The sequence below is a fragment of the Myotis lucifugus genome, unplaced genomic scaffold (assembly GCF_000147115.1).
Source record: "Myotis lucifugus unplaced genomic scaffold, Myoluc2.0 scaffold_129, whole genome shotgun sequence".
NCBI classification, from domain to species: Eukaryota; Metazoa; Chordata; class Mammalia; order Chiroptera; family Vespertilionidae; genus Myotis; species Myotis lucifugus.
In genome coordinates, this window is record NW_005871177.1 from 2,742,497 (window position 1) to 2,757,325 (window position 14,829).

A 14,829-nucleotide genomic window follows, 5' to 3' on the forward strand; every position below is an offset into this window, starting at 1 on the left:
GGGTTGAGCCCACAACCCAGACATATGCCCTTGACCAGAATCGAACCTGGGACCCTTCAGATCTCAGGCCGACACTCTATCCACTGAGCCAAACCGGTTAGGGCTGTCTCATGCAGGACAACTTTCCCACCAATAACAACAAAGTTTGCTGTAGTCAAATAGAGATGTTAGCTTTTTAAGGACTTAGGGAAGTCTTAGATATAGTAAACCGTCACTTTTTTTGGTAGCTCGGGAGTTTCCCCTTTCTTCATTATATTTGGACAGGGAACTGGTTCCATAGCTGAGACCAGGGACTGGATGTTTTAAAGTTGGTCAGAATCTCTCTTCCGTTCTCTGGTGTGTGTGTGTGTGTGTGTGTGTGTGTGTGTGTGTGTGTGTGTGCGTGTGTTGTACCAAAAAGTGAATTGTAGAATGAGAAGGAGGCTACTGATTGGGTTTGTTCCTATTTGTTCCTTGTTTGATGAGGCTGAGTTTCATATAATTGAGCTAAAATTAAAATTGGAATTTGAAAAAATATTTCAGAAAATCTTCTAAAATCAAAATTTTCTGAAAATAAAAACTGTAGCTTAACTTTGAGATGTAGACAAAATTGCCATTTTACATATATATATAGAGAGAGTTCCCTGTAGGTACTGCATACAGTTGAATTCTCTTGTGACTTCCTGATTCTCTCAGTATCAGACCTTGATGTTTTGGCGAAGGAATTTTTTCTTTTACTTTTATTTAGGTTTATTTTATGCTGAATTTACTCCCGGGCCATAAGTTTTTGTGCCTTCAGTTTCTTCTGAGGTATCTTTTTCTTCTGTGCAGCCTCCTCTACTGGTTTAGGAACAGTCTGCTCCTTTTCAGTGAGGATCATCTCAATGTGGCAGGGAGAGCTCACGCATGGGTTAATCCGCCCATGAGCTCTGTAGGTTCTATGCCACATCTTGGGAGCTTTGTTCACCCGAATGTGCTCAATGACCAGAGAGTCTACATCTAAACCCTTAAGTTCAGCATTGCTCTCGGCATTTTTAAGCACGTGCAGCAAAAATTCAGCACTCTTTTTGGGCCAACGACCCTGTGTCCAGCCCCATTGTTTTGCCTGGGCACACCTACTAACTCCACCATTGTAACGACGGAATGGCACACACTGCTTCTTTAAAGTGACGTTTTGCCCTAACCGGTTTGGCTCAGTGGATTGAGCGTCGGCCTGCGAACTGAAGGGTCCCAGGTTCAATTCCAGTCAAGGGTACAAACAAACAAACAAACAAACAAATAAATAAATAAAAAATAAAAAAATAAAAAATAAAAAATAAAAAATAAAAAAATTAAATAAAGTGACATTCTTCAGATACTTGGTGGCTTTTTGAATGATGGCCTGGGCAGTTTCACGAGTGTTCTTAAAGTGAATGCGGAGATTTGAGCCTCTTGATTGGTGTGATTGATTTTGTGGGGTTTTCTGGGTCTAGTGAATAGTGAACCATTTTCAGAAGTCACCTATGGCCGCTTTGGGGAAGAGCAGGAATTTTTTTTTAATAGCTACATTCTTGCAGAGCACTGGACTAGGTATTGCCTAGAATATTTGGATCAAAAAGACATAGTTTCTGCCTTTGAGATGCTCACTGTCTGCCCAGTGACCAGAGGAAGGTCAAGTGAGGCAATATGTGAGAGATTGATTGATTATCGGTGGTTTTCGGTAGCATAGTATTAGTGAAATGAAATGGCTGGTGGTGGGGAAAGCAGATCTGTGGCTAAGGAATGAATGAGAAGGAAGTGATGAATAACAGTGAGCAATTTCTAAATTCTGCCTCTAAGGATTGTTTCCACTCTCTGCCCTTTCCTCTTGCCTAGTGCCCAGATTACACTAATCCTTGGACCCCAGTGATACCAGCACTGCTTCATTGCCCCTCGCTATACTCATGTCTTCATTTCCCTCTCTTCCCAGCTCAATTCTGTAGTCACTTGCATAAACCTTAACCTCCCTCTCCTCTCTTGCTTCTTCGGGGCTAAACGACAGCCTTAGTTAAAACCAACTTTCTGCTGCTGCAGTGCCTGCACCTGCATGACAAAATGCAACTAGGGAAAGACAGCTGTGCTGACTGGTTTTACTTTACGTTTATGATCACAAACCTCAGCTGGAGCATTAGCACTGCCTGGAAGTCACGCTGTTCCTCCCTAGTGAATGAATGTCTGCTCTCATTTCAACTATTGGAGCCTTCTCTTCCCCCCTCAGACCTCCAGTACTCCTCCGTCCTCTCTCAGCTAATGACCTTGCTGCTTATTTCTGATAAGCAAACAGAAGCAATCAAAAGAGAACTTCCCTGGACTTCCACAACCACACCTACCCGCCTGTCATCATTTGTGCCTAAAGCTCTAGTTCCTGTGCATGTATATGTTGTTCATTCAGAAACATCATTCGAGGTATTCTTCCCTCTCGCTCCTGAATTCTTTCTTTTTCTGCTTGTTTCCATTAGAGTAAAATCTATTATTACTGCCATTAAAAAATAAACCCACAAAAACACCAATCTTCTTTTGACCCTATTTCCTCCTCAGCTACTGCTCTGATTCCTACAGCATTTTCTGTTGCCCTTACTCTTGAAAGCGGTTTCTATATTCTTCCTTTCCTGCAGTTCTTCCTTGTACCCATTCCAATTAGATTTTAATTCCCACCCCCACCCCATTGCTATGATCAAGGTCTCTAATTACCTCTATACTGTTACATCCATTAGTCAATCCCTAGACTTCCTCTTGACCTAGCTGCAGCATTTGACATGATTGGTTACTATCTATTCTGACGTACTCTCTTTGCTTAGACTTCAGAACTCACATATTCTTCTTTCCTCACTGACTGCTCTTTCTCAATTTGCTCTGCTTGCTTTTCCTCTCCTCCTTGAACTATACTTCAGGGTGCCTCCTGGCTCAGCCTTGAACTTCTTTTTCCTATCTGTGTTTCTTCTATGGTAATCTCATCTAGCTTTTGGTTTTAAATGCCAACGGTATGTTGATGATTGGCTCCCTCAATTCCAGACTTGTATATTTTTGTATATACATTTCAGTGTCTAGACTTAGATGTCTGACTGACTATATACATTTAGGTATCTGATAAATGTTCAAACTGGGGTTTCTGTTATTCTCTTCAAAGTCTTTCTATTAATAAACTCTATCTCAGTAAATGGGAACTCCATTCTTCTAGTTGTTCAGTGTAAAAATTTCTGAGTTAGCTTTGACTTTTTCTTACCTCTCTTTTCATCTCTTAGCCTTCAAAATGTATTCAGAATCTGATCACCAGCTCCACTTCTGCCCCCTGGTCCACTGCAGCATCTCTTCTGGAGCTTCTAACTTCCTACTTCTGCCACCTTTCCCCTTCCCCCCGCAGAGTCTATCTGTTCACCAGAAAGCCAGAATGAGCCTGTTCAAATAAGTAGGATCATGTCATTCTTTAATTGAAGCACAGGAAGAGGGACAGTCATTATAATGGCCTGCAGAGCGCTGTCTGCCCTGGTTTGTGTGAAGTCTCTCATCTCCTACTGCCTTCCCTTGTTCACTCACTGGCCTCCTTAGTGCTTCCTGAGCATGCCCAACACATTCCTTCTGTCAGGCCTTCTGCACTGGCTGCTTCCTTTCTCAGGATGCTCTTCCCCCTGATAGTGACAAGTCTCGGTCCCTCATTACTTTAGGTCTCAAATGTCACCTTCAGAAAAATTCCTTCCCTGGCCATTATTTCTAAAATTGGGAACTGTCCCCCACAATACTAATTATTCTCTTCTCTCCTTTATTTTTCTCTTTAGCACTTATTATTTCAAAATAAATATTTTACTTTTTTATTTATTTATAAGTTTCCTCACTAGGATGTAATATGAGGTTTTTTTTTTAAACCTCTTTGTTCATTGCTGTATCCCCAGAACCTAGAGTAGTGCACATAGTATGTTAGTATGTGTTGCAGTAAGTAGTGGCTGAGTGAATGACCAGGTGAATGGTATAACTGCTTTACAACTAAATATGTTGATTTGAAGACTGCCAAGATTGTCCCTTCGAATGTTAAATACCCTTTGTGTGAGAAATTATGGAGAGAAGAGTTGGAAGGTATCTTGTAACAAAATATACCTGTATTTTGCAAAAGAGAAACCTGGCAACTCAATATTGACTTCTCCCTGCAATGCCTACCCCCTCTCCTTTTAAAAATAATTTTCTGGTCCAGAAAGTCCAAAAGTCTTGGATCCAGTGATTTAGATTTCAGAAATGTGACAGTAAAAAAAAGAGGAAATATAAGACAAAAGCTGTATTTTAGAGGATGCATACTTTAGGTGGGCTTTAAAAAAATACTACTTTTAAATTAAAATTTTTTTAGTGTTGACATTGTAGGAGTCCCTTTTAAAATATATTTGCCTGCACAATGCAGTCAAGGTTGTAATTAATTGGTTGTTTAATTTCAAGAGTTTAATATAATAGGAAATCACTAAAAAATGACCTGTGCACTCCTTAATAATTTAACAAAGATGTAATTTTATATTCGTTTGTCAGTCTTATATTGAGAGAGGGGCAGAATTCTGAGACTGCTGATTGAGATTCCATTGTGCCTTTCATATATAAACTGCTCTCATATTGCATGACCTGCCTTTTACCATTTTGGGGGAACTTTAGACATGGGCAGAGCAATATAAAGCTACAGACTTTTTAGTTTATCAGGATTTCCTCCAATTTTTCTGGTCTAACTTCAGTTTATATATTCTTCAGTAACTGCCCAGTCCTGATGGCCAAGCTCTGCCATTTCGAGGAAACTAATAGAAAATTTTACATGTATGACTTTGTTGAATAAAATCAATGGAAATGATAGCCTTGCTGACATCTACTAGTAAGGTGTTTATTAATCGCTAGAAAGCATACACTTGAAGCAAACACTTATTGTCTCTTGGGAAGCTCTTACACTAACACATAGTCAAGTAATCATGGCTTTAATTTCAAGTTTGCCAATACAGTATTTTACGGAAGGCAGTTCTCTGTTTAAAATAAGGATATTTTGTATAAGATAAGGATAGCCCCCCATACAAGGATTAGTGTTGATATTTACAAAGTGCTTTGGATTCCTTCAAATAGGCAATTAAACAAATAAACAAACACACTTATTGTGTTTATTCTACAGAGAACAATATTAATAATGAGTTACATTGTTCCTTTGAGCTTATTGATGTTTTTAATAAGGAGAAAGGATATGTAAAACTATGCATCTTTGTGGATTCATCTGTTCCTTTATGTAGTGCAATATTTTGCATGGCGTACAAAATATGGGAGTCTATTCATATCTTTTGAAACTATATTTTAATTTTATGTGGTTTGAAATCTTAAAATACATGACTGATAGATTTCTCAATGTTATTCTGTCAAAACACAAAGCTTTCCTTCTTCTTGTCCTCTCCTGACCTCTGCTGGTGAGGTGTAGGTGTTCGTGTCTCTGGTCAACTTGATCCTGTCAGCCATCCTAATGCAGGAGAGACAAAAAAATATCTGAAGACATAAATTTCATTAAAGTCCTAAGATTTCTTATTCTAGAAGAGAAGGCTTTTTAATATCCATTCATGCATTGTGTGTATGTTTAGCCTTTACTATCTGGATTATTAATCATGTTAATAGTGGGAGGAGCCTTGGACCAGATAGAAGGGAAGCTAATACTTATGTGGGTGATCAGCAGTTGTTAAGTGCTTACTGGTCCTGCATATGGTTAAAAAATATATAGAGGTTGAGAGGTAACAAACAAGATGCTGGTCCAGTTTTAGTCTTTATACCCTCCTTGCGCAAATAGGAGAGGGGCAGTTGTGACTCATAGGGGACGGCAATTTAGGATAATTGAATGTATACTTCAAATGTAAATTTAGTCCTTTGCTGCTAACAACCTTGGGGGGTGGGAGTATACAACAATGTACCATTTTTGTAGTCAGCGGAGTTAATGGAAAGATATAGAGAACGTAGGATGGAGACTAAGACCTCGGCATAATTTTCCTTTTGATACATGTTGTCATATCCTTAGGGGAGTAGAAGTTTCTTATACCCAGGTCTCCTATATGATTTTAAAAATTGCAATGATGAGCATATCTAGTACCCAGGTCTTAATTTTTGAGTATCATTTCCCATTAAAAAGAACCACTGTTTCTTAAAGAAATGGCTGTTGAAAGTCTAGGTAGAAAGCGTATAAAGTGAGCCTGAATTATTTTGTGCCAGATAGGGTATGTCTAAAGGATCCACTTAAAGGGAGAAATCTCCATCCAAATAAGAGGGGTCAGCTAAATTTGGGACAATTTGAACTTCAAAAAGAATAATGATAGTAGATTACAATACATTGGTAAAATAGCCCTTTGTATCATAGTGGAGGAGCTAGGAAGGAAATCCTTTTTAATAGAAAAATGTCAGTCATATAGAAGGAATCATAGAATTAGAAAAAACAAACAAACATCATTTACCACTATCAGAATCAGAATTGATTCAGACAGGGATTATCAGTGTATGGTAAGACCACTGAGTAGAGCTGTTAAGGAACAGATTATCCAATTAATAGCATTATGTGTTAATGACGAATAGTTCAAGATGCCAAATCATAAAAGTAGCAAGAAGGTGAGTTGGGGCCATATTGTGAAGACCCATCCATGTGGAACATTTTTGTAGATGATTAATGGGTAGCCAATGATGGATTTTAAACTGGGACAGGTTTTAAAAATTGTGGTGGAAGTGTAGAGGCTTTTTTGAAGACCATCAGGGTTACTGGTAAGGAGCTAATGCTTTCATCTAGGAATTGGGATCACCTGAATTAGGGCAGAGGACATGATGGAAACATGAGACATGGATGGGACCAGCAGAGTGTAGTTTGGATGTGGGAAGGAAGGTAAAATGAAGATTGAGAACAACTTAAGGTTCTAGTTTGTTTGACTTAGTGAGTAGTGATGCTGTTAATTTATGATAGGAAAGAGGAGAATAATAGCATGGTGAAGGAAATGGTTTTGGATATGTTGAATTTCAAGTATTTGCTGAACTTGTAGGTTGAAATTCTAGCTTGCTGTTATGTTCTAGTTTGTGTTGGTGTTAATCTAGTTCATGGCAAGATGCTGTTCCTCAGCCTGTTTTTCTAGAGCACTTGAGTTCACATTTGTCACATGGTTTTCAATTAATTCTGGAATAGTCAGCTGTAGCATGTTTGGTGATAAAGTATATTTTATCCATAAATTATAGAGTCATGAGTTGGGGTCGGGGAAAGACATTCACATGCATTCAAGTCTGGTATAGCTGAACTGACGGTATCATGGACTTAACATTTAAACCAGATTCAACTACTGATATATAATTTTAAAAATCCTATAGTGTGGGAGCTTTTTTCAAGGTGTATTATTTTTGTTTTTTGCTGCAGGGGAAAGAAAATCATGCTTCATGATTCTTAAAAGTCGTGTGTGTGTGTGTGTGTTGTCTTTGCATGTGAGAATTTATAGCATTTAAAATTGTCTATATATATATATATATATATATATATATATATATATATATATGATAAGCATTAGAATACCAAAGAGTGCCATTACAAAAAGAGTATTTCTTAAAGTGATTAATTGATAATTCATAGTCATAAAAATGAAAGATAGCAAGAGACAGGCTAGATCTCAGCAGGGTTGTTCCTGGCAAAGTGTGTTATTATACTCTTGGGTTGGCTTGAATTATGTGGTGCTTTCCTGTTGGTGGAGAAGAAGACATGCTTTGAATAAGTCAGGAAAGGAAGTGCAAAAAAACCCCAAATGGCAGCTTAGATCAATCTTAATTTTTCATAGCTTCGCCTTCTCTAAAGTCACATTGAGCAGAAACGTTAATTAGATTTCAGTGCCCCACTGAGTTTTAAAATTAAACATATTTCTAGAACCATCTGCAACATTTTATCACTAATAATATAATGAAGGATATGCTTAGTCTTTTGAAAAATGGAATTTATAACAATACCTTTTGCTCACAGGTGATCATCTTTTATTATGAAAAACCCATCAAAATTTTTATAAAGAGTTAAGAAGTAGCTAAAGAGTTTTAATAATATGCCTAAAAGTAAAATTCTAGAAAATATTCTTATTGGTGAGAATCTTTTTCTAAATTCAGGGTGGATTTTGGTGAAGTATATATTAAGTATATGGTGCACTGTTCTTTGGGATTTTATGCCCATTTTAAGTCTGAAAATATTGATGGTGGACATGTGCCACCTGCCCGTTTGAGGCTGGAATATAGACAGTCAGTAGGAGCTATTGCCTTCATCCAGGAGTGCCATTGCCTGAGCTAGAGCAGGGCCATGTTGGAAGCAAGAAATAGATGTGGAGCTAAAAGTGCAGGTCCTGCAGCCAGACTGTCCAAACTCAAATCCCCTTCAAACTTGAACTTACTAGGTGGGGGAATTTGGACAGTAACTTAACCCTTTTGTGCTTCTGTTTCCTTATCTGTACAATGGGCATGGCTATGTTTACCTCATAGTGTTGTAGTAAGCATACGTTTTGAGCATCAAAATGTATCCTTAGAATAATTTTCTTTCCTGTGAATCTTTCATTTCCATTGCTTTTTATTATTATGCTTATTATACTTACAGAGGCCTGCAAAAAAGAAAATGTAGGGATTGAGAAAAATGAACAAAATAGCAGAATCTCAGCTAACTTATAAGAGAAAATTATGCTGGGTGTTGCTCTCATGAAAATGAAATAATTAAGTGCCTACCCTGTGCCTAGCACTGATCTGGGCAGTGGGGAAACAGCAAACATCCCAGCAACTTTCCTAGGGAAAAGCGTGGGTTAGGTGTGCAGGCGTCCTGGTACTGACCCCTAAAAGGAGGTAGACTTGTTCACCTGGTCATAGGCTAAGGTCACCACAGACTTCTTGGGTGAGGAGGGTGTTTTTTCTTGCCTGAAAGACTGGAGAACAAATATGCTTTCTGAGAGTTGTTGGCTTATAAGAATAGGGACCGAGGGCTGTACGCCCAGTTCTTTTTCTAAATTTACTAACCACATAGTCACTCTACCACCTTAGGAGCGAGTAGGAGATTGGACAGCAGGCCCAGTTCCTTAGGAAAACAATATCCCTCTCCTGGCAAAGACATGAGGAAGAAGCACTTTCTGTGCCACCTTCCCCATTCCCCAGCTTTGCTCCAGGTCCCTATTTAATGTGACCTACAAGACTATGTTTCTATTCAGCCTCATCTAATGCTGATTATCCCAGAACTCCATCCACTCATGCTTCTTAGAGTATTCTTCCCCACATTGCACTTGATGAAAATCCTGATAATCCTTCCATACCTTATGAAAGGCTCATCTTCTGCCATCCATGGGGCGGGTTTGACCTCTCTCTCCACCATGACCTTAATCTTACCCTTCCGGACACTGTGTAACAGCACCTGTCACAGCATGTTTCCATATCAGTCACCCTGAGCAAATGGCGAACTTTCTTTTTCAGTAGCAAGTGGTACTTACTTTTGTATAATTTTTCAGTACCGTAGTGATAATTAAATATTAATCACTCCATGAATCAATAAATATCCAATTCCTTAAAAAAGCAATTCTGTCACTGAAAACATTACAAAGCTAGAACTCAGTAAAATGTGTGGGGTGGAGAAAGGGAAGAAAATGAGATTTTGAAGTTTTGTTTTTGTTGTTAAAAGATAGCTCAAAATATTTTTAAATTTCCTTTTGGTTTAAATTTGTATAATAGAGTATGTTGGAAAATTTCAATAATTCCCTTCTCTTTACCTATCCCAGTGAAGTACCTCCTGTGTAGCTTTAATTTTCGCTATGGAATTCCATTGGTACAACTGTGAAATTATTAATACAACTTAATAATAGAATACTTGCTATTTAATATAGCATAACTCTTTCAGCAGTTCTTTTTTAGCAGCATTTTCTTAGACATTGTTTTGAAATTTGTAAGTAAAGAAGCCTTGAACAAATAGTAACAATAAATTTCAATTTTGTTTTAGCAAAAGCACCTGGAAATTGAAAGAACTGCTAAGTGGTTGAAAATGCTAAAAGGATGGGAAAAATACAAGAACACTGAAAAGGTAATTAAAAATAATGTTATTTCTTGGTGAAACTATACAAGTTCAATGTGGATTTTCCCAGTAAAAGTTTCTATTTATTTATAAGACTATTACATTCATATTATTTTTAAAAATATATATATATTTTATTGACTTTTTACAGAGAGGGAGAGGGATGGAGAGTTAGAAACATCGATGAGAGAGAAACATCGACCAGCTGCCTCCTGCACACCCCCTACCGGGGTTGTGCCCACAACCAAGGTACATGCCCTTGACCAGAATCGAACCTGGGACCCTTGAGTCTGCAGGCTGACGCTCTATCCACTGGGCCAAACCAGTTAGGGCTACATTCATATTCTTAAAAAACTTTTTTAGTTTATTTTTTTTATTTTTTTATTTTTTTAAATATATTTTATTGATTTTTTACAGAGAGGAAGGTAGAGTGATAGAAAGTTAGAAACATCAATGAGAGAGAAACATCGATCAGCCGCCTCCTGCACATCCCCCACTGGGGATCGCAACCCAGGTACATGCCCTTGACCGGAATCGAACCTGGGACCCTTGAGTCCGCAGGCCGACGCTCAAACCGGTTTTGGCAAAATTTTTTTAGTTTAATTGAATTTAGTGGAATGCTTCAAAATAGGATTCTTTTTTTTTTTTCATTTTAAGTTTCTGTTTAATTGCCGGAAGCCAGTCCATCCTTGCTGCTTGACACGGTCGCTGCAAGGAAGAAACATCTGCACAGCATATGTTTCAAGGGACCTGGCGTATATGGCATATTGTTCTTAATATGTTTGCTCCCCTTAGCGCTATGTGTTTTAACCAAGGTTACTTCTCCGAGAAAGGTTGTTTCCCCAGGTAGGGATTTTTCCCTGAAGTTAGGGAATAAAACCCCTTAACTAAATGCCAGGCGGGTAGTTAATCACTTTAACTATGAACAATCACCCTTAAGCTACATAATCTTTACTCCCTGAAATGGAGATAAGAAACGCCCTAACCTTTGGAATAGAAATTGACAGGATTAAAATCAACTGGTATAAATACAGATGTAACAAGAAAATAAAAGACAGAACTTGGCTGGAGATCCTGGCTAGAGATCCTGGCTAGGCTGCTGATCAACTGAACGCTGTCTCGTGTCCTTCATTCTTCGCCGACTCCATCCACACCTTTGGGAACCCCTGGACCTGCTGGGGCTGGACCTCAACATTTAATAATAACATATAAAGTTACAAGACAGATCACAAACTGAAAAAAAATATTTTCAAATATACGAATTATCATGAATTAGTATATATGCATATGTACGTATGATATATATGTACGTCTATCATATATATTATATATGTGTGTATCTCCTATAACTCACTTATTTTTATTTATTTTTTAATATTTCAAGAAAGACGATCTTAAATATAATAATGTCACATGCAATAAACCTTAATTTCTCAAGAAAAACGATTTTAAATATAATGTTACATGCAATAAACACCAATTATTCAAGAAAAACGATCGGAATATAATAATACTAGAGGCCCGGTGCACGAAAATTTGTGCACTGGGGGGGGCCGAGTCCTTCAACCCGGCCTGCCCCCTCTCACGGTTCAGGAGCCCTCAGGCACTGCCCCCATCACCCTGCTGCTGCCACTGCCGGCCACTGCAGCTGCCGGCCCTCGGCTCTTGCTTCTTAGCGCTGGCAGCGCCCCCTGCCCACTGGTGGGTAGGGGGTGATCTGGGGCCAGGCTGGCTCAGGGAGGGGCTGTGGGAGGTTGATGCAGAGCAGGTTGCACCCTGTCCAGCCTCTGCGGAGGTGGGGAGCCTGGACCAGACCTGCGCTGCTGCCTCTGTGGCTGCCTCTGCGGAAGAGGCAGCACTAGGACCCGGCCCCACTGCGGCCCGTCTTGCACCATCTTTGCAGAAGGGGGCGCGATGCCGCCTTCTCACTGCCTATGCAAAAGGGGCCGCGGCGCTGGACCAGCCCGGTCCTCTCCTTCCCCCCCCCCCCCCGCCCCCGCTACACACACACACACACACACACACACACACACACACACACACGCAGCACCGGCCCTAGGCCCTCACAGCCACTGTGGCTTTGTCCAGATGGACATTCGGAAGACGTCCGCTCTAATTAACTTATTACCCTTTTATTAGTATAGATTACATGCAATACAAAATAGGATTCTTTGTGTTTTAACAGAGTGCCCAATTCAGATTGTTTTCACAGTTAAGAGGATGTGTTGGGTAGTTCAGAAGTAGGCTGGGTTTCAGGAGTGATTTAATCCAGCTGCTCAGTTACATTGCCAGTGACTTAATTTCTTTCCACTTCTCTTCTGCCTTTGGCAGTGTCAGCTTCACCATGAGGTTGGCTTCCCTTTGGGATCACAATTATTGCAGTAGTTTCAGGCTTCATATCCACATGTCCCACTGCTCAGAGAGGACTGGCTTCTGACCTCTTTCCTGAAACAGGAACAGTCTCTTTCTAGAAGCTTCTAGCAAAGGTCCCCTTTAATCTTTTTGCCCTGCATTGAGTCTGTGCTCAGTTTTAAACCAATTAAAAAAAATACACATCTATTAATATCACCACCAACCTGGAAGTCTTTAAATATTAGTGAATTGTGAAGTTTATGGGGTGGAAATTTTCTAAAATTCTAATTTTGCTTGAAAGGTCAAATGCTATCAGTGGTACCAAATACTATCAGATATTTTCCTTAAAGGGATAGGCTTCATTTATTTTTTATTATTATTTTTTAAAATATATTTTATTGATTTTTTACAGAGAGGAAGGGAGAGGGATAGAGAGTTAGAAACATTGATGAGATAAACATTGATCAGCTGCCTCCTGCACACCTCCCACTGGGGATGTGTCCGAAACCAAGGTACATGCCCTTGACCGGAATCGAACCTGGGACCTTTCAGTCCACAGGCCGACGCTCTACCTACTGAGCCAAACCAGTTAGGGCAGGCTTCATTTATTTTTGAGAAAATGTTAAATACCCAAATCTGAATAACTATAGTTGGATTACTCAGTTTTTTTAAGTAATAAGATAATTCATGAAAAAAGCAGTTGAATCAGGTCATGATTCAAACAATTTTGTAAGTGCTTTTTCTTGAGGCCATCATTGTACTACTTGGATGTGCAGAAAAGTTCTCAATGTGTACTTCCCATGCCATCGCTCAGAATATTAATAAGATATGTATTCAAGAGTTGAGATTTCATGAAATTAATAATTTCTACAGCTTCGTGTAAAGTAAAACAGACTTGTGTTAAACTGTGAGTGGAGAGTATAGTGACCACTAGCGTAGTGCTGCTACTGCGCGATTTGTGTGAAGGTGCCAGTAGTTTTATGACCATTGCTTTTCTGCTACTGTGCAAAAGGCAGTATAGTGAAAAAGGCAACTGACATTTTAGTATTATTAGGAGAACAGCTTTGACCTCATGGACCGTGCTTTGAGAACAGCTAACATTTGCATTGATTTCCTCATAGTAAAATGGAGATAATCATACCCATTGCAAAGGGATGAAAAGTGAGCAATTAATGCACATATAGCACTTAGTACACACCTTGCAGAGTGTAAGTATTCAGTAAATATTCGTTACTGCTGTTAGTTTTTTGAAGGGAGTTTGGACAAAAAAAGAAATCTTCATACTCTTACAGGAAAATACAACTGAATTAACTATTAGGATTTCTATTTCCTCACACTTTTTTTTCTGTGTTATTTATTTATTTATTTGCATAGATACAAATTGTATGTCAGCATTTGTTAATAAGAATTCCAGGGAAAGAAATCAGTCTCTTAGATTCTAATGAATATTACATAGAAACAGTATTGCCTAATGGTTAGTAATAGACTCTGAAGCCAGGCCATCCTGGGTTCAAATCCCAGCTCCACCACTTTACTAGCTGTGTGACCTGGGGGAAGATATTTTACCTTTTCTGACTTAGTTTGCTCATCTGCAAAATGGAGATAATAATAAGAATTTACCTCTGAGTTGTTTTGAGGATTAAATGTTAATTCCTATAAAGCACCCTTAGTACAGAGTCAGTAAGTGTTACTTATTAGTGCATCAAAAAAGGCTCTATAGCTAAATAAAGTAGAGAAAATCAGAGCTAAACATAGTTAAACAGTGTTTCTTTACTACAGGACTTTTGAGAGTCTTTAAAACTATAACATGTTGTGGGAATTTTTAAGAGGGAACTTAAATTGTACAAAACTTATTTAACCATGGAAATCTTTTTGTCCTGGGGTATATCACAATGCCCATGTCACTTTTTTTTTTTTTTTTAGCATCTTAAGTATTCTTATTTAAAGTTTAGGCTCTTACTATATTTTCATCAGCAGTGAGTACCTTGCTGATTTTATTATCTGTGTGTTTTAGCATTATGTTGGAAGTCAACGATGTTTTTAAGAGGACCAGTTCAAAGTAGAACATTAGTTACAATGCCTGTGCTCTTGTTTAATATTTTGCTGAATCTCTTAGATTGGCCCAAAGTTGACAATTATACTTTACCTTTTGTCTTTGTGGAAAGATTGCTCAAGTGAATAAATTTTGGTGCATTGCACCTATGCTTTAATCCAGCCTAATAAAATATTTGTAGAGGTCGGGCTTTCTTTTCTTGCCTAGTATATAGTATATATCTATGATAGTATGTAAGCCTCTGTAAAATGAGAAATTCTACTAGGCTATCATTCTGCACAACAACTCTGGCTAATTTAGTTCCCAGTTAGAGAGATTTTAACAGAACTATTTCTTCGATGTATAATTTTAAAGCACTTTCCCACAACCATAATGATAGAGTTATTGGATGACATAT

General features: G+C 38.5%; 1 protein-coding gene and 1 pseudogene across 3 annotated transcripts in view; one reads left to right on the plus strand and one right to left on the minus strand.

Moving 5' to 3' along the window:
- USP6NL (USP6 N-terminal like) overlaps window positions 1–14,829 on the plus strand; it is a 173,841-nt gene that overhangs the window by 108,905 nt on the left and 50,107 nt on the right. For all 3 annotated transcript variants that reach the window (XM_014460336.2, XM_023758392.1, XM_006094102.3), the window contains one exon: window positions 9,956–10,036. In XM_014460336.2, coding sequence (XP_014315822.1) covers window positions 9,956–10,036 — 81 coding nt within the window. The remainder of the gene's footprint in view (window positions 1–9,955; window positions 10,037–14,829) is intronic.
- Window positions 711–5,457, minus strand: LOC106698033 (annotated as a pseudogene).